At 37.6% G+C, this 21,246-nt stretch overlaps 1 protein-coding gene across 1 annotated transcript in view; it reads left to right on the forward strand.

Moving 5' to 3' along the window:
- The window catches only part of LOC129001237 (tensin-1), a 386,355-nt gene that overhangs the window by 300,384 nt on the left and 64,725 nt on the right, over window positions 1-21,246 (forward strand). Inside the window, exons 6-13 of the mRNA XM_054428467.1 lie at window positions 1,810-1,995; window positions 3,046-3,218; window positions 6,104-6,253; window positions 7,044-7,176; window positions 14,219-14,361; window positions 15,780-15,943; window positions 16,289-16,472; window positions 16,622-16,641. Coding sequence (XP_054284442.1) covers window positions 1,810-1,995; window positions 3,046-3,218; window positions 6,104-6,253; window positions 7,044-7,176; window positions 14,219-14,361; window positions 15,780-15,943; window positions 16,289-16,472; window positions 16,622-16,641 — 1,153 coding nt within the window. The remainder of the gene's footprint in view (window positions 1-1,809; window positions 1,996-3,045; window positions 3,219-6,103; window positions 6,254-7,043; window positions 7,177-14,218; window positions 14,362-15,779; window positions 15,944-16,288; window positions 16,473-16,621; window positions 16,642-21,246) is intronic.

Below are 21,246 nucleotides of genomic sequence, written 5' to 3' on the forward strand. Positions count from 1 at the left end.
ATCTACACAATAATACACACCATTTATGCAACAAAAAGAATCTATGCTTTAAGAACGCGGATCCATTAGATAGGTGGTTATACTCACCTAATGAGAGCTCTCCGCTGAAATAATACTTAACATACTTCTTAATATTACCTCTCTAACATTCAGCAATTTGTAAAAATATATGTTCTATAAACTATTTTATTTTATGTTTAAAATCTTGAATGCTATATTTGAATGATTTAATTGCGAAACAAAACTATATTGATTTTCCAGTAGAGTTACATTGTATGCAGATGCCGCCGTAGATGAAACGGTAATTACTTTACGCAACTCACCCTTATCAGCATAGTACAGGAGATACACATTAACTGATAACAGCTGATCCTGTCTCCTGGCCACGCCTTCTACAGGACATTCCCGTGTATGTTAAGTAGTGATTTAAGTGGATGTTAAGTAGGGACAAGGACGTCACTAATTAGTTCCGTCATTGATAGTTTTCGATTGATCATCCTTATGGATCAGGTGAAGACAGATTTAGTGTTTGAATGATAAACTTCACCTTCAAACTACATAAAAACATTGAGTCGACATGAGCACACTCAAATACCAATAGGCTTCAGATTATCAATTAATCATTGTAATGTATCATTGTGTGTGTTAATTGTTTTTCAAATCGGAAAAATAATGTTTGATCAAGAGAAAATAGGCTCTTGTTTTGTTTAAACCTATTCCATTGCGTACATTTTTGAAGGCTGTGCTTATTCGTCTATACTCGCGTTAGTTGCAAATACAAGCTTCGATGTGAACATGTGTTCATTATTTGCCCAGCTGAAAGCGAAACCTACGTACCTATTCACGTCGCAACTGTAAGTGTATGTTTTTGTTCTATATTAATCAATAATTTCACTTGCATTCTCATTAAACACAATTTCAAGTGTTAAATGCTTTGTTAAGCCACAATTCAGATTGGCATACGTCTTGATGTTTGATATCCTATCAGAGTAACTACTTGTTAATACAAATCAAATACATAAACACTACTAGTTTGACAGTATTCAACAATCCATTTAGTCTGACGTGTTCAATATCCATACATAATTAAACAACATAGTACCTGTTATATTATACTAGGCATCGAATTATATCGACGGATTAAATTATCTCTAGTTATTTTACGAACATCTTCCAATAATTCGCAATAATTTTCATGTTTCTCTGATGTAGAAAAACGCTCTAAAACATTTACCTGTGTCTGAAAATCATATGTGGTCTGATAGAGGATCCAATGTCACCGTAATGTAAAGCAAAGCTGACGACAGAAGGAAGGGCGTGCGAGCTTTATGTACCATTGGCTGAGGCCCGCCCTACGTCTTGTACGGGGCCCTCTCTGGGATTGGAAATATTTTGTTGAGCTTCAGTTAAATCTTTACCTTAGTCTCGTTACCATCTAATATCGACATTTTGTTTTATAGCATTGTTAATAGATAAACAGTGACAAATGGTCACGGGGTCGAGAATCAATCCCGCTTCGGATCAGAGTCTTTAGTACAAATAAAACCACTTTTGTTTTCAAAATGATTTTGTTGCCTGCCTTTCCGTTTTTGTTTCTGCGTCCTCTAACCCACTCCGGAGTTTAGACTTTCTAAATTAATTAGAATAATAATCCTGACTTACTGTATATTAATTCCTTCTCGCGCTGTCCTTTCCGCCATTTATATGCCCATATCACATTCGCAATACCACTAATTCCACATCCTTCACAATCCCACCACTTCAAGAACCTCTCCCCATTTCAATGACTAATCGCTCCCTCTGCTGCAGGTGACGATGGCGTCGGAGGGTACCCGCCCCAGGGCCCGCACCCGGGATCACGGCATGGACCTCAGCTATGTCACGGAGAGGATCATCGCCCTGTGGTTCCCAGCGGACATCTCACCTTCCAGCTTCAGGCAGGGTCAGCAACAGGCTTCCCACATGCTGACCAGCAAGCATGGCAACAGCTACATGGTCAGTCAATAACAGTAGCAATGAAAAATCTCCCTTTTTAGGTATAAAAGCGTATGTTCCTAGATCTACCAATAATGGCTATTTTTTCACTGATTATAACATGCAAAATAGCTGATCTCTTCATACCATAAATTTGCCGCATTGTGTTTCCTGTTGGGAAAATATAATGCATTATCGAGCAGAAAGTATCCTTTGCTGCACTCATGAGAATTATTTACTGAGTAAATAATTTTACCACGCGTTGTATTCTTTGTGTGTTCATAGAAAGCCACTTATTACACTAGTTCTAAAAATGACATTCAACTGGAACATTTTAATTTTGGATTCACAGACAATCCTTTCCTGGCCCATTTTTTGCTAACTCTATTATTCATGATGCTCTGTGCTCATGGGGCATGTTGTGTAGGTTTTCAACTTGTCTGAGCCACGGAGAGCCACCAGGAGTCATCATGAGAGAGTGAGGGAGTTAGGCTGGCCCTCGGACCTGGCTCCTCCTCTGGAGCGACTGTGCAGTATCTGCAAGGACATAGACTCTGTTATCCTTTTCTCATGGTGCATGTTGTGTAGGTTTTCAACTTGTCTGAGCCACGGAGAGCCACCAGGAGTCATCACGAGAGAGTGAGGGAGTTAGGCTGGCCCTCGGACCTGGCTCCTCCTTTAGAGCGACTGTGCAGTATCTGCAAGGACATAGACTCTGTTATCCTTTTCTCATGGCGCATGTTGTGTAGGTTTTCAACTTGTCTGAGCCACGGAGAGCCACCAGGAGTCATCACGAGAGAGTGAGGGAGTTAGGCTGGCCCTCGGACCTGGCTCCTCCTCTGGAGCGACTGTGCAGTATCTGCAAGGACATAGACTCTGTTATCCTTTTCTCATGGCGCATGTTGTGTAGGTTTTCAACTTGTCTGAGCCACGGAGAGCCACCAGGAGTCATCACGAGAGAGTGAGGGAGTTAGGCTGGCCCTCGGACCTGGCTCCTCCTCTGGAGCGACTGTGCAGTATCTGCAAGGACATAGACTCTGTTATCCTTTTCTCATGGGGCATGTTGTGTAGGTTTTCAACTTGTCTGAGCCACGGAGAGCCACCAGGAGTCATCACGAGAGAGTGAGGGAGTTAGGCTGGCCCTCGGACCTGGCTCCTCCTCTGGAGCGACTGTGCAGTATATGCAAGGACATAGACTCCTGGCTCAGCGGCGACAGTCACAGGATCGCCGTACTGCATGCCAGGTGTGTAATATTGCAATGACACTCAATTAATTTTTGTTTTGTTTATACATTTGCTTTTTACTGCCTTGACCAAATCCTAGCCCATATTGAGTTTTTAGCCTTTTATTTCGAATTACTGTCTTCGGGAGATAGTTTCGTTATGATACGTCAATAATTCGTACGTATTTGTTCAATAATACGAAAAAGTGGGCCCAAACCAGTGGTTTTAATGAGTATAGTGCAGCCACACGAAAAGAAAACTTCGTGGTAAAATCAATATTTTGTCTACCTCATCCGTCCTTTAATCGTGTGACGGAACAAAAACATCAATTCTTAAATTGAGAAATAATACCATTGAGTTGATAAAAACTTTTCAAAAATAAATGCTACGATTTGGGACCGAAATGACCGGGCTGGCGCTAACATAATGCCCAATGGACGGTGATTATTGGTGGGAGCATATGGGTGGGGAAGGGGTGTTTGTATGTTTAGTCTGGCCGGAAGCAAAGCGGTATCAGTAGCACGCGCCAAACACACGTGTTCAGCAGCTGCTCCCGCCAACCGCGTCGTCTGCAACAACCAGCTGACTGCAATGATTTACAGCTGGCCACTCGCTCAACTTCTTATTGGAATATCGAAAGACTGATGGACTATTAATTAAATACCCCGCCCTTCAATTAGACAACTAAACGGCTAGTGCAATAATTATAAGATGCATATTAGCCGATTTCTGCGGTAATTAAGCTAATTCATGTGGTAATTAGCTGACATCAATGAAATTGGAACTATTAATAGAAAGTCGCCCCTTAATGTATGTGAAGCGTAAAAGTATTAAAATACCAAAACATCTTTGTCGATTTATTCAGCAACGATGTTGTTTCTGCAGCAGACGAAGGTTTAGAAATCTCTTAGAACTACATGGTAAAGTGATAATGTCATATTCAAAATTTTGAGGAGGAAATACGATGAATCCGTTTATATTCCTTTAATGGAATTTTATAATGTTCATCTGTAAATAAAAAATAAAAAACAATTCAAAATGTCTGTTGTACATAAAGCCTTTTTTTATTAAGGTTTGTGATAGCAGAGTAAAAATAAATTATTTTTTCTGGTGTCAGAAAAATTACCTTCAATAATTACTTGAAAATGGAATTAAAAAGACATAAACGTGTAGAATTGATCATATCTCTGAATCGACTCGTCAGGACGGATGCAACGGTATTTATTTGACGCCTGAACTCTTGTCACTGCAGTCAGCAGTACTGACCAGCCGTGCAGTTCTGCGTTCACTGCAGTCAGGCGTCTCGGCTTTAACATTTTCCCATTGACATTTATGTGAATAACTTTGTTAACAATCAAATACATGTTTTATCCAAAAAATGTGGTATAAATTACTTGTTGGTATTATAATTTGTATCCACCAAATAGGTACTGTCATTTATTTGTATCAAATTGTACTAAACTATTCTCGTTATTTAGTCCATTCTTCATGCATCAGATTCAGATGCATTCGTTATTGTATGTCAATTACACAGGAGCGCCTGAGGAATAAATTCATCAATCCTGCGATTCATCAACAGTCGGATGTTACCACCACGACACGTCGATTCAGTGATGCAGCGCACGGGAAAGTTGTGCAAATTTCTCCCGGCAAATTCCCACGATATATCTACGTGCATCACGTCTTGTTTGTTGTCTGTCACGTAGTTCTGCCCCTCTCCTTGTCACCCCTCTGTAGTTGTCTGCCTCCCGTTCCCGTGTTTCCTCTTTTCCTTGTACTCTTGTTTGTTGGTACACCAAACAGCTCTGCCGTTTTCATTCTTTTAAGAAAATTTATTAATTTGACTATAAGTTTGATCAAATATTTGGAAGTACTGTACGAGGTTTGTCCGGATATTAAGGTCTCGACTGAGCTACCGGAGCAGCCAAGCGATCTCAAATCTATTACATCAACCACTATTCATGCCTCATGTGTTTGATGTGTGTTACTAATGTCTGATTTGTTTTCTAGGATACAATTACAAACCTTGAACATTTAAAAGGAATTTCACTTTTTTAACGGAGAATGTCATCTGAGTGTTCTTAGAATATGGTACATATTTTTAGATGTTAAATAAATCCTCAGAATAAAATTAATCACAGTTGCAACTACAGAAAAAACCAGGGGTTTGGTTTATAAATCCAGGGGTTCTCAATCTATTAAAAATCAATAAATAAAAACCAGTTAATCTAATACTACAAAAATAATTGTTTCAAATATACTTAGGCCTACTGCATAGTTCTCTCACAATATCATTCAAATACTCTGAAATCTTGTGAAGCTACAAACTGTCAAAAATTTATTACTCCACGTTTTCGGTACTTTAATTCTCAAGATGCCCAATTCATTTTCTAGGTGACTTGACTTTCATTAAATAAAAAGTGAAAATACTTTGGTTTACTCTCAGGTAGTCCTGATTTGATTGGAAAACCAAATATTTCAAACCTGGGGCCCTATTTTTGAAATGGTTGACAGTTGAGTCAATCGTCAACACTCAACTCAACGAACAACAGGATTTGGTATTTTTGAAGTCCAACAGTTGAGAAGTGAGTTGGGAATCACTAGTTGAATGACTTGTTTTGGAAATGAAGACATACGACCGCACGAAATTCAGATGTCATTTTGAACCAATCACAATGCAGAGTTCATTGCGATCTTCGATCTAACCTCTTACTCTAAAATCTCTGAATCCTTTTATCAGCTAATCTCAGTCTACCTGTGGAGTAGATGCCCCTTTAGGGCCATCACGCCTATGCTGACAACCCTAAGATTAGCTGTGTCTTTAGCCAGGTCAAATTAAGCCCGATTATCAAAAGGTTTTATACTTTCAATCCTTTGATCTAAATGATGATGTGTCTTGTTACAGAGGTAGCCAGGAGCGTATAGGCGTAGTGGTGGCTGCGTACATGCACTACTCTAACATCTGTGGCTCTGCGGACCAAGCTCTGGACAGGTTTGCGATGAAGAGATACTTGGATGACAAGATCGGAGACCTGGACCAACCTTCGCACAAACGGTGAGCTATTTCGACCATAAAGCTAGTGTAACTATAAAGTAACTCCATCTCAGGTGTGTCCGTTTCGTTTGGACTTGGTATTGTGCAGAATTAAAATGGTTCAGATTTTAGAAAGTTTGGACTGGGTAGACCAAAGATATCCATAGAGTCACGGTTCATTTATATATGGTTCCGCTTTACAAGTTTCAAACATCATAATCCATATGCCTTACATAAATATTATGGTGCTTTGTCCATAGTCCTGATTCCAGCAAACCAATTTATAACCTGTTCATCAAGCTCAGTACATTATAATTTTATTGCTGATTTTCCTATTATAATACAATATAGTAATGCACACACACAACAGCCCCAAACAAAAAAAAAGAATCCCCATTAGCTGTACCTTATGAAAGTTCATAGTGGGACCTAACATTTTACAGTTTAAAGAGAATATTTCAGATTGAAAGGTTAGTAGTTTTAACAAAAAATTAAAAATTGTATGATCTGTTCTACGACTATAGCAAAACCTTCAATTATACCTTCTTTGATAAAATTATTTAATTACTGAGGATTTTTTTTTGTGCTGGTTTTTGGTCAGTTGTATTCCATTTCTCTCGCATTTTCCATTTCTTTTTATCAAAAATAGGAAAAAACACTAAAATAATTAATCATTTGTAAAAAGGTGTGGAAATAAAGTCTCTTGAAAAAGTGCTTTACTGAATGTCACTATTCCAACAGACAAAATAGTTACAGTATTTAGGTTATAGGTCACAATCAGTATTTTTAATCAGTATTTGAATATTTTCAGATATATCGACTACTTCTCGGGTCTTCTGTCAGGCAACATCAGAATCAACACCAACCCTCTGTACTTGACACATGTGACGGTCCTGGGAGCTCCTAGCTTTGAGGTCGAAGGAGGTTGTCGAGCATTTCTCAAGGTGAGATAGTCAAACTGTGTTTTAGTCTTTAAGTCAGCAAAACATTTGACAAGGGTAGAACCTTTAAACTTAGGAGTTGTTCATTAATTTCATCGTAATTTTATCATTTTCCCTTAATCTTATTTACATAAAACTCCACGTTTTTAACAAACAATTGGCCACAGCCACAGGCGCGCAGTTTGCAAGATATACGCTATGGGCCTGGGAGATGATTACGCCCCTTTCCACCTAAATTGTGTGGGAATTTTTCTCTACCTTGCACCCCAAACAAACCTAAAACCTCTTGTGCCCTAGGGCCCGGACCCACCAGGCCCATTTATAGCAAGGGGTTAACAGAGAGAGCTCATGGACAAGATTCTGCAGTTCATCTAACAACAGACGTTTAACAAGCTATACGGCACTAAATGGGGGAAGAGCAAAAAGCCCTCACGTGACTGACCCATTTAGGGTCAAATTCCGCCCCAACCATATCAATCATTGGCTGTGTGGTAATGGAGGACAAAGACAATAAGGATTGGCAAGAAGTAGCAAACTATCTGATTGGAGGAGCAACTCTTTAAAGAACCCATTAATCCTAATCCACCAGTGCAGTCAAGCGTTTATTACATTTAATTTTGTGTTATGGTGGGCCTATCTCACCAAGCCACAGACAGAATCCTTTAATGTGTTGCGCACCAGATATATCTGAATAAGATTTAAGCCCTCAATCTTTCAATTATTTTTAACAGCAACGTAAACTTGGTGTGCATTTTAGTGTGCAAACTTGGTTGTGTATTTTAAGCTGAATATGATAGTCCAAGCATATGAGGAAAAAAAATGATGTTTTCAGGAAAAAATTCCCGAAGTTTTTTTCTCAGTAGTTTCTTATGTATTTTTTGGCGCTGAATCCGATTTTAAACTTTGCCACCTCGCCAGAGGTGAGCTAACTTCAGAAATCACAAAAAACTAATAAAATACTGTACTTGTTTTACATTTTTGCGTATAACTCACAAACGGAGTATTTTTTTGCAATAACTGTCATTTACTAAATTAAAGTACACTAAATTCCCTACAATATACGTATAATAACTTTATTTCTACGATGTTCCAAACTGACGCTAGAGCGCGCTCAAAATTCATCATTTTCTTTTACCTATTGGAAAACGTAGAAAACACCATTATAAATCCTTGGATTAGACACCCAACGAACTCTATTTGATAAATATTGATTATTTTATAATTAGTACCTGGGGACCGAGCTTTGCTCGGGGAAAATTATTAGTATACTCTGAAAAGTATTGCAGATACATTAATCCACTCCTAATCTCCACACTGTTCACCTTCACTACTTACTTCACCACTCCCTACGTCGTGGACCTGTTTTCCCTCCTTCCCTATACCATTTTAGAATTGCAGATACATAAATGCCACAGACAGTTCCCACACTCTGCACTGCTAGCATTACTACTTCCTACACCATTACCTACGTCATGAACCTGTTTTCCTCCCTTCTCGTAGCATTTTAGGATTGTAGATACCTTAATGTAATTCCCATAAACAGTTCCCAGACTCCAGACTGCTCACCTTTACTAATTCCTTCACCACTTCCTACGTCGCGGACCTGTTTCTCTCCCTTCCAATGGCATTTTAGGATTGCAGATACACTAATCTAATCGTCATTAACAGTTCCAACACTCCAGGCTGCTTGCCTTTACTACTTCCTTCACCTCTTCCTACGTCGCAGACCTGTTTCCCTCCATTCCCATAGCATTTTAGGATTGTAGATACCTTAATCTAATCGTCATAAACATTTCCCATACTCCGGACTGCTCACCTTTACTACTTCCTTCACCACTTCCTATGTCGCAGACCTCTTTACATCCCTTCCCATAGCATTTTAGGATTGTAGATAACTTGATCTAATCGTTATTAACAGTTCCCACACTCCGGACTGCTCACCTTTACTACTTCCTTCACCACTTCCTACGTCGTGAACCTGTTTCCCTCCCTTCCCATAGCATTTTAGGATTGCAGATTCCTTAATCTAATCGTCATAAACAGTTTTCACACTCCAGACTGCTCGCCTTTACTACTTCCTTCACCACTTCCTACGTCGCGGACCTGTTTCCCTCCATTCCCATAGCATTTTAGGATTGTAGATTCCTTAATCTAATCGTCATAAACAGTTTCCACACTCCAGACTGCTCGCTATTACTACTTCCTTCACCACTTCCTACGTCGCGGACCTGATTCCCTCCCTTCCCATAGCATTTTAGGATTGTAGATAACTTGATCTAATCGTTATTAACAATTCCCACACTCCGAACTGCTCACCCTTACTACTTCCTTCACCACTCCCAATGTCGTAGACCTGTTTGCCCTCCTTCCTTATACTATTTTAGAATTGCAGATACATAAATGCCGCAGACCGTTCCCACACTCTGCACTGCTAGCCTTACAACTTCCTTCCTCATTTCCTACGTCATGGACCTGTTTTCCTCCTTTCCCATTACATTTTACTTGCAGATTACCTTAAAAACAGTTCCCACACTCCAGACTGCTCGCCTTTACTACTTCCTTCACCACTTCCTATGTCGTGGACCTATTTCCTCCCTTTCCATAGCATTTAAGGATTGCAGATACCGTAATCTAATTGTCATAAACAAATCCCACTCTCCACACTGCTACCCTTGACTATAGAATCGAGTAATCTTCAGTATAATCTTTGCTCAATAGTAACAACTGATGTTTTTCCTTTTGTACTGTATTTTGTTTTGCTAGTATACTGTGGATGGACAAATAATTACAAGTCTTTTGTTTACTTTTTCCTTGTTATTTAATTCAGCCAACATGGTTACCTAGCAACCCATAAGACTAATGTTAAAAAAATGTGATTTTCAGTTTCATTTTTCTACGTAATTAGATTTTTGTTGGCAGTTCTATTTGCAGTAAACTCGTTTTTAGGCCAGAAATAAACTATATACAACATTTGAAGAAAATCGTCGGAGCCGTTTTCGAGATCCTGGTGCATGCATACATACATACATACACTAACACAACATACAAGCAAACATACAACAACATACAAGCTGTATACATACATACAAGCAAACTTTGCTCGTATTAGAGTATAGGATATGGCATCATTAGGTCACATTTAGTGGTAAAAAAATGTAAGTGAAGTTTATAGTCGGTAACCATAGCATAAAAAAATAACATAACAATTTTCAATTTAAATTTAAATACATTTGAAAATTATTATTATAAATCATAGTCGATTAAAAATATAGTTTAATATGCTGGGGCTGTAGTATAGATATCATTTTACCCATATATGTGCATTATACAGGGTGACAAAAAAGTCTGGAAACGGCTTGATATCTTTTTAACTAAATTCATTAGAAAATTCAAACTTTTCACAGCAACTTATATGTAAGAAAACTACTTTTTGCAAGCATTACAATTTTTTTACCTTCACCAGGGGACGGCCCATGAGGAGTAGGTACATAATCTTTAATGTAAGCATAGGTTGATATGCACGTCATTTTAAAGGTCTGGTTAAGTGGAGTTCATTGCCGGAAACCGCATGAAAAAAGGTTCATCCGTTACGAAATGGCGGCAGTCCAAAGTTCTTGCGGAATACCTGCAGAGGCCTTAGAATTGGTAAATTACTCATATTCAACATTAGCCGGGAAATCTGAAGCCCGTTTAAATTTGTTTTGAAGATTGAATAATATTAGTCTATGAGCTAGTGGACTTTAAAATACAGTTTCAGCTCTCAAGCTAATGTTTAATACGAGTATTTACCAATAGTAAGGCCTGTTCAGGTATATTCAACAAGAACTTTGGACAGCCGCCATTTTGTAACGGATGAACCTTTTTTGACGCGGTTTCCGGCAATGAACTCCACTCAACCAGACCTTTAAAATGATGTGCATATCAACCTATGCTTACATTAAAGATTATGTACCTACTCCTCATGGGTCGTCCCCTGGTAGAAATAAAAAAATGATAATTCTTGGAAAAAGTAGTTTTTATACATGTAAGTTGATGTGAAAGGGTTGAATTTTCTAACGGATTTAGTTAAAAAGATATTAAACCGTTTCCAGACTTTTTTGTCACCCTGTATAGATAGTATCATTATAAATGGACACACTATATACAGAAAATAGACAGGGATGTTGACTGAAATGCTGTAGACGAGCTTCTATTTATTAAATTAACATGTACAACTATAGCTTTTTTTTCATATTTTCACCTCACTTGCAGTCTTTATTTTCTTGACTGTCTTTGTGCCTTTACTTTACCTTGTTGGAATAGAGCGGACGTCGAGTCAAAAGACAGTTATAAGACATAACGACCTCTATACCTATCTTTGCCGGTTTTCTAATCCCAATTCAACAACAAACGAAATTACCGAGGCAGGGGAGAGACCCTTGGTGGCCTTGTATGGTGGTAACCATATCACTAACAAGCTGAATAAGCTGCAATTCAAGAGTTGTATTACATCAGCTTATAATATGAATGGTAATATATTATCTCTTCTACCAACTGATGCTGCAGCTGAACAACACTCACAGAGGGTGTTTTACCAAGTTCAAGAAAGAAGTTGTCACCCGAGGATCGGGGCTGGAGAAAGACTGCAAACTCATTTGTTCCTACAGTATTACTACCTTACGGAGCCCAGCCCCAGATACTCTCTTGAAACTGGTAGCATGCTCATGCAAGAAGGTAACTGCGGCTGCCGACGAGTAGGGCTCTTTTGCTAAAAAATATGTGGGAAATATGAGGGGAACTGCTCCAACGCCGAACCAACCATCGTAGGTGATGAAGTAGAAGATGTTCCCTTGGATGAGGACAACATCTCAGGTCCTTCAACAGAACATCCATCTCAAAGCTCAGCCCACATCCGAGGACCCCTAGCCAGTCAAGAAAATAAAGACAACAAGTGAGGAGAAAATAGGAAAATAAAAGTTATAGTTGTACATGTTAATTTAATAAATAGAAGTTCGTCTATTATAGCATTTCAGTCAACATCTCTGTCTATTTTCTGTATATAGTGTGTACATTTTATAAAGATACTATCTATATAATGTACATATATGGGAAAAATGTTATCTATACTGCAGCCCCAGCATATTAAACTATATTTATAATTGACACATTGATTTATAGTAATAATTTTCAAAGGTATTTTATATATTAAAAAAAACAAAATGGTTTTTCTTTTCCGACTACGTTTGGCTCTTCTACCCGACCGATTAACATGATTGAGGTCTCAAACTGAAGGTATGCACATACAGATTAGCCATCAAGCATTTGCATATATTTATCTATAATCCCACTCGGCTTATGTGTAAACTAAATTTGCTCTCCATGTTCTTATGGGAGTTAAATTTGGTTTCTCTTTGCCAAATTCGTTTTGGCTCTCCTACCCAACCGATTTTCATGATTGAGGTCTCAAATTGAAGGTATGCACGCACAGATTTGCCATCAAGCATCGGCATATATTTATCTATAATCCCACTCGGTTTATATGTAAACGAAATTTGCTCTCCATGTATTAATTATGGGAGTAAAATTTGGTTTCTCTTTGTCAAGTTCGTTTTGGCTCTCCTACCCAACCGATTTTCATGATTGAGGTCTCAAACTGAAGGTATGCACATACAGATTAGCCATCAAGCATTGGCATATATTTATCTATAATCCCACTCGGCTTATGTGTAAACTAAATTTGCTCTCCATGTTCTTATGGGAGTTAAATTTGGTTTCTCTTTGCCAAATTCGTTTTGGCTCTCCTACCCAACCGATTTTCATGATTGAGGTCTCAAATTGAAGGTATGTACGCACAGATTTGCCATCAAGCATCGGCATATATTTATCTATAATCCCACTCGGTTTATATGTAAACGAAATTTGCTCTCCATGTACTAATTATGGGAGTAAAATTTGGTTTCTCTTTGTCAAGTTCGTTTTGGCTCTCCTACCCAACCGATTTTCATGATTGAGGTCTCAAACTGAAGGTATGCACACACAGGTTTCACACCAAGCATCGGCATATATTTACCTACTGAATTACTTGACTAAAAAACATAATTTGATTATTTTCAAATTCTTACATCAATTTAAGATGTATTTCACCAGTTATAATTATATAATCCTATATATTTTGATCTAAGAACTTTCAGTGAAATATCGGCTTTTATTTAAGCGATTAAGATACTGTATTGTTCAATCAAAAATCATAAATTTGATTATTCCTCGGATATTATATTTATTTTAACGCTGCAGAGCAGCATGGGTCCTCTAGTTTAAATTGAAAATTGTTTTGTTATTTATTTATTGGTATGGTTACCGACTATAAACATCACTTAAACTTTTTTACCACTAAATGTGGCCTAATGGTACCATATAATTATAAAATAATCAATATTCATCAAATAGAGTTCGTTGGGTGTCTAATCCAAGGATTTATAATGATGTTTCCTAAGTTTTCCAATAGGTAAAAGAAAATGATGAATTTTGAGCGTGCTCTAGCGTCAGTTTGGAATATCGTAGAAATAAAGTTATTATACGTATATTGTAGAGAATTTAGTGTACTTTAATTTAGTAAATGACAGTTATTGCAAAAAATACTCCGTTTGTGAGTTATACGCAAAAAAGTAAAACAAGTACGGTATTTTATTAGTTTTTTGCGATTTCTGAAGTTAGCTCACCTTTGGCGAGGTGGCAAAGTTTAAAATCGGATTCAGCGTCAAAAAATACATAAGAAACCACTGAGAAAAAAACTTCGGGAATTTTTTCCCGAGAAATTCCTTATATGATTGGACTATGAATGCAAGGCAAAAGTAGAATGTGAGATCTATGTTGCTTTGTCTGTGTTGACCATTATCAGCTGTTTCTCTATTTAGGACTATTTAAACCCGATGATCACAGACAGCTAGGCCAAATTTTGAACCAACACACTTTTCTCAGGATCAAACTGGTGTCCTCCTGTTTGTAACCACTAATCTCTCCAGCTACGTATGGAAATGTTCCGTTCTGTACTGATGTAAATTTACAGGTTTACGAAGGCCTGGTGCCAGTGTACACCTCGGGGGTTCACTCGGTCGGAGGTGACACCAAGCAGTTCACTGTCAATGTCGCTGGCGACCGTCGCAGAGGGCTTCAGTTGAGAGGAGATATCCTCCTCAAGTGTTACCACAGGTGAGTGTTAAAGACTTTGGATACAAGGAGACTTTCTATCTACTTATATCAGCTATAGACAATGTTTCATTCAATTAGAACCAGGAAGTTCATAGTTGAGTGAGCCAATCACAGAATGTGCAACTGTCAAAACTCTTTCTTTCTTATTTTTATACTCATTCATATGACCAAAAGATCCGGTAGCTTACAACAAGTTTTTTTTTCAGTTAGGCAGTGCTGGATTTACCACCAGGCCGATTTGGCTGTGGTCTAGGGCCACAGACCAAAGAGGGCACCACATCGTATTGTATAACAAAAATTTTGTTATCATCAATTTTCCACGGTTGTGGGTGATTGATGATGGTATCTTCGTGATTGCGGGAGATGTTCAAAATTTGTATAATATGGTTGCAAGGGACAATGATGATGTCCCTTTGATTGTGTGAGATATTAACTGTTTCGCTGCGATCGCGGGGAAGTTTCTCTACCTATGGGACGGGAAGTTTGGAAATCTGGCTATGGCCACAAGTACCCTAAATCCGGCACTTTAGTGATAGACTTTGTTACAATGTTGGAGCATAAATCAGAAATCTGCAACTATCAGCTCTTGCTAAGGCTTAATTCAAGTGTGTAGATTTCAATCAATCAATAGTCCAAGGTTTTAAACACACAGTCATTAAGAGAGAGTTTACACATGTAAACTTTTAGCTAATCTGATTACCGGAATAAAGTATTTTTTGTTAAATTATATATGAAATAGTATTTCATGTTATTGCCAACTTCGGTCCTCCAGGGCTTGGGTTCAGAAAACGCCAATCCCCAATGATTTATATCTATGTAGCAGCCTAGCTTAGAGTAATGTGTAAAACAGTTCCATTTTAGAGCCTACTTCCAAGAAAGATGAGAATCTGAAAGTTTGAAAAATAACTTTTCACAAGGATATTTGATCTGAAGAAGTATTTTTTAACTCCCAAGTTTACAATTATTTTAAATTCTTTTCAATATGTAACATTCAGAAAGCAGTGTGTTTCAGGAAGTTTACCTACCGGGTGATAAAGAAATGAAATGCTTCCTCTTCCTAATGCTTGGGGTCAGACCCTCTTCATCTAAACATCTTCATACGTAGGCTTTCGCGGCCGTTGTCGTTGAAATCCATGGTAATGGTTTTCGGCGTCAACCGCATCGTCAGTTGTATTAATTTCACGTCTGGCAGTGAAATACAACTGACGATGCGGTTGACGCCGAAAACCATCATCACCATGGATTCCTCTAAACATGTTCGTTTTTGCCCTACCAAAACAGAGATCAACTTACACATAGTTCTATGATGGTCATCAACATTGCATGTGTCAAATTCCAGCCCCCAAGGCCTTGTAAGTTTAATTTTACCTTCAACAGCCTTTTAAATTCATCAATTAGTCAAATGTTGTTTGTTGCAGACACTATTCGGCTGACTTGGACAGTCCATCAAGAAGTAGTTCTCCGAACGATTCAGACATCTTACCAGCTCGTGAGCTGATCTTCTCTTGTCAGTTCCACACTTGCGCTGTGTCTGACTATACTCTCAGCTTTACTCGACAAGAGCTCGATCATGCTTGGAATGGTAAATATCCATATTTAGTAAATCAAGCATCTTAGAATCTAAATATTTTCTAGTTTATGTGGTTCAACATCAACTTCTAATTCTTTTTTTCACCCTAAGGCTAAAACTCATCTTTGCAAATTACAATTAACTGGTGATTTAATCCAAGGTTTTTTTTAAAGATAAATATACATATTTAGTTATCTTGACAATTGTTTTGCAAATAACTTTTCAAAATATCAGTTAGTTTTAACTAATGAATTATTATCAGGGTAGAAATGGATTCATAATTGATTCGGAAACATTCTTAGTCAAATGATGTGTATTCCTAATGATTAACTACACCTCCGAACTCCTTGTTCACAGACCTGAGGTTTCCGCTGGATGGAGCAGTAGAACTCCATTTCTCCGCCACTCCTGATGGAGTGAGGTTCCCCCTCCCTGCCCCCACCCCAGCTGTGGCTGTTGACACGACACCTGACACGGTCACTCGCTGGGACAGCTACGAGAACCTCCTTCCAGAAACTGACACGGACGACATCCACGGTAAGTCTACAATGATTTTGTTTTACTTTTGCTAAGAGTTACCACTACAATATGTTTAGTGATAATTTGACATAGAGGTATGACATGTACCGGAAGTAAGAATAGATTTTTTGAATCTAAATTAACGATACTAGGTTAAAGTCAAAGTCAAAGACAAAATATCAGACGGATAGGTACTGTTATAAGGAAAACTGTTTATTTAGATAATTGGTATTGGCTAAAGAAATCCACATAGTCTTGGTCAGTAATGCTAGCAATACAATTTTGACGAGACATTCGAAGCAGACCTCTTAAGACAAAGTACACTCTTGCCGATGAATCTTGCCGAAGTGAACAAGGAAATAGTTCACTGTCGCTTCGCGTTGGTGGATTGGTACAGTTAGTTATCTCTATAGTTGGTTGGTCATTAAAGTGGAAGAGAACATTGACATAAAGCTTAGGGCTGGTGCACACTAGCCCGAACACGATCACAACCACGACCAAACGCCCGACCGGTCGTTGTTGTTCACCAAACTTCAGTGTCAACTTGGGTCTCAAAGAAGTGGCTGAATGTGTAGTGTTCTCACGTCCACTAAACATCAGCGTGATCTCCTTTAAAGCTTCCTTCTTCATCCCTCTGTTGGCATAATCTGCCGATAGATCCTATAAACCAGACTTTTCTTTAATAGCCATAGTAAAACTCTCAGTGTCAAAATCCTGCCACATTTTACAAAAGAAGTCACTTCACAAACCACACAAATAGAGTGCTTGCTTTTTGACTGATCTAGGAATACTGGGGTGTACTGGTCAGGTTGGAGACAAGTCGGGGTTATGTGTGTTGTCCCATTACAATAATGTGTTCTATTTTTGGCTGAAACAGCCAGCAAGTCGGGCCCGACCAAAGTCTTTGCAGTTTGGTGCGACCAGGGTCCATCCAGGGTCCGACCAGTCGACCAGTGTGTGCTGTTCCATTTACGCCTATTATAAAACTTGCCGTATCCGACCGGTCGGTGTTGTGGTCGTGGTCTTGGTTGGGATAGTGCGCGCCAGCCCTTAGCAGGTTCACCATTTTATGTCTATTTATTCTTATTATATTTATGTGCAGAATCCCAAAGAATAACATTTCCATATTGAGCTCTGTCTTCGAGGAATCAAAGCAAGATTCCATATGACCACCCCATTTCAACCACACAACAACATCACAAAACAGTGTGGTAAATTGATTATTTACGAGCCTAAGTACAGTTAATGTTTTCAGGGGTGTCTCGTGTTCTTGGGTGAACTTGTGATTATATTACCTGAGCTCTGTAACTTGTGCCAAAAACCAAAACCCTCCAATTATGAAGCGAGCACATTAACCTGATTTAACCAAACATTAAGCTTACCTCAGGGATAGTACATCTCAGTATGAGATAGATCTATTTCATACAGATGAGCAGCAACTAGCAAATCTGTCACCTCACACCATGTTCATGTCATCAAACACATGTTTGCTATGCATTTCCAGCAAATCAGTCTACAAACATTTCACGGATGTCATAGTTTAGTCCAAAATCCAAGATTTATTTTCTTTGTGTCTCAAGCGAGAAAATTTATCTTGCATTTGAACTGTCAGGCCAAGTGATGCATCAGTGTGTGTGAAGCAATTTGTAAATTGTCATAAACGCAAACAAGTGGAGTTTGAAGTGAAATGAAGCAGTAGTTGGCACGGCGACCACCCACTGTACCCAACTAATTGATCTTGCTTCATTTGTATCCCACAATGCTACATTTGTTGCTAGTCGGATGCGGCGAGGATAGTCAAATTGGTTTTTTAATTAATCGTGTTGGTTTTATTTAAACCTCTATTAGGATATAATGAATAATTAGGCAAAACTTTTAATGAGAGGTTTCAGTTTTTTTTCTGGATAAAACACTTTTTTTATTTTAAAAAATTGTGTCCAATTACATACTTTAAATGAAAATTTAAAAGGGGGTATTCTTAAATATCTAGTTTTACCGAGCAAAGGAATAAATAATGTGTTAAAGAGTAGTATTGAACCCTTTCCATAAATTATAATAAATGAAATCGATTGTTCAAAAATTTATCTATAAACAATAAAACTGACAAGTGCGCTGACTCATATAATGACGGTAACGATCCCTTCTATAACTCAAAATTGCTAGGATTATTGGGCATATTTTCCTACTGTATCGTTGAATTCCTACAAAATTGACTACATATCAAGATATTTTGAGTAGCTTTAAATTCTTAGCGACCTAGAAATTCTGGAATTCTTTCACGGAAAAAGCTTAAATTTCAGTCAGACCTTGTTGCTAATTTTTATAACTTATTTCACCCATAAATCGAGGTGTGTCATCCTAAATTTTTAACAGGAAAACAAATTATGGAGCAATAAAAAAGATTTGTTCGCAAATAAATCACAAAACTATATTTCACCTACTTAAACCCTGTGACTTAATTCTTGGCAGACAAAGTATTGTGTCAGATATGAGGCAACTTTGGACTAAGAATACTTTGTGTGGCGAATCCACTGTTGGCAGCACTTCTGTGTGACTCAGTAGCAGGCTTGCCAACCTACGCTCAATCAGGTGTTCATATCTATGATTTGATATGTCAGTCTATGCATTGCCAGTTTTGAGTCACATAAATCTTCTCTTCTTCTGGGTGAATTCGGCAAATTAGAGATATTTTTCCTCGTAGTGGGAGAGAAGGGATTTTAGCAATTCACTATTGTTTGACTTTTTGCCATTGCAATTTGGATACTCAAGTAGAAATCCCATCCAATCCAACCATGTAACGAATTTTGTATACAAAAATCAATGTTGAATGAGGCATTTAGAGTGTGCAAAAGTCTAAAACTTAATTTTGTCTCTTGTTTTGTTTACTGTGATAGTTTATGTGACATGATATGTGCTATATCTTATTTAAAATGTTACCTTTCAGTTTTTCTTGGTTGTAAAGTTAGCATATTCAACAGAAATTGGTAATTTATAAAAGTGCACACTGTCAGTGGCAATTCTACTATTGTTCATTTCCATTTTAATTATAAAACTTGGTAAAACTTTAACAAGGTAATGGCATGTCTCTATAAATAGTCAAAGAATCCTTTGCACTGAAATCATAGAAAATCTGTTAGTGGTCAGCCGCATAGTAATGATCCAAAAAATCTGTGCTTAAAGGACTTGATCATGACTAGGTTCCTGATTGAATGAACTTGTTATGGAAATTGTCACATGCTGTACATATTTCTTAGCAAATCAAAGTGGACCTATTATTTATTATTCACTCAATTGCGACTAAGCTGGTGGTTACGTATGCAGAGTATTTTTTCAAATATACATGAATTACTTAGTATAGGATCAAGTTTGATATGATCGGAGTAATAATATTTGTTTAGTATCTATAATACAAATTAATACAAAATTGTTTTAGGATAGTGTAGGGTAAGGTAAAATAAAAATTGCTGTATGATTGTGTGTGGTATTTAAAAAACCCTAAATGTCATCCTACTCTATGTTAAATGTAAAAAAATATTGGTTTTGATTGATTGCTTGATTGATCAAAGAATCCAGTTGTGCATGATTGGATTTACATTCAAAGTTTCAGAACACATTACGGAATTTTTCAGTCAAACTATGGGATAAAGTTGTAATTACACGGGACTTGTGGGATCGTAGGTTACACAACGTTCTGCTCCGTGATCAGACGACGTCGCTGGCGCCAAAGTGTCAAACCAGGGAAAATATTACTTCCTTGGCCCGCCAAGCTTTAACTTTATTATTAGCTCCTGGTTTGTGGAAATAATCAGAGATGTTGATGTACAAATCGCTCAAACGCGAAATACCGACATCAAACAAGTCTTTACAGAAGAAAACATAACTTCAAAAGCCATCGGTTTGCGAGTGGAGTGGTGTCAGATGTGTAAACAGTTATGCGGTTCGAAAAGTATTTTGTCTAAGACAATATTAATGACATATAAATTACATGCTATAATTAATCAAAATTTTTAATTTCTCGTAACCAGTATAAACTGTTTTTTTTTTCAACTACAAAAACACAATGTTTTTATTGTAATTGTATTTCTTTTTCCTTATACCCTATTTGGTTAATAGTATAAACACATTATTACATTGATGGTTTTGAGTTAGTTTAAAATAAATTAAACTTCCAATTTATAATAGGTTATTTAGTAGTTTTTTTTGTTTTTTTTGTCCCACATTCTAGGATTCCTAGGATTGTAGGTTCTAGCCTGTAACAGTTTTACACATTACTTCAGGCTAGTCCTAGAGGGCTGCGACATTGTCACATGGATAAAATCCATCGGTGATCTGTGGGATTTGTACTCACGACCTCAGGCTCTGAAATCGCACGCTCTACCACTAGACCAGCTCCCCATTGTTTAGAAATACTACAAATCAAAATCTTCTTTGAAACTGTCTAGCACTTGATTAATAAGTAGGACTAAAAGTTCATATACTGTACAAACCATTATATAAATTATAATCAAATTTGACCAAAACTTCAATGTTAAATTACTTAAAATATACGGGGGGACAGAAACTGTAACATCAACATTCGTACAAACACCGAGATAGACAGACAGAAAAACTCTGCCAACAAACTTCAAAGAGGTAACCATCCCCAGAATGTGAAGAGCTATAAGTAGCAACAGATTTAAATTTGTTCTTTCAAGGCCGCATGAAAAATAGGCCTCTGCCTAGGTTAGACATTTTGTATCAGTTGAATGATGAGTTATAATAATGCAACTTTAAAATTATTCCTCGTGTTATACTTC

Source organism: Macrosteles quadrilineatus, unplaced genomic scaffold, assembly GCF_028750875.1.
Source record: "Macrosteles quadrilineatus isolate MER2022 unplaced genomic scaffold, UCM_ALF_1.0 Scaffold_8__2_contigs__length_117827958, whole genome shotgun sequence".
Lineage (NCBI taxonomy): Eukaryota > Metazoa > Arthropoda > Insecta > Hemiptera > Cicadellidae > Macrosteles > Macrosteles quadrilineatus.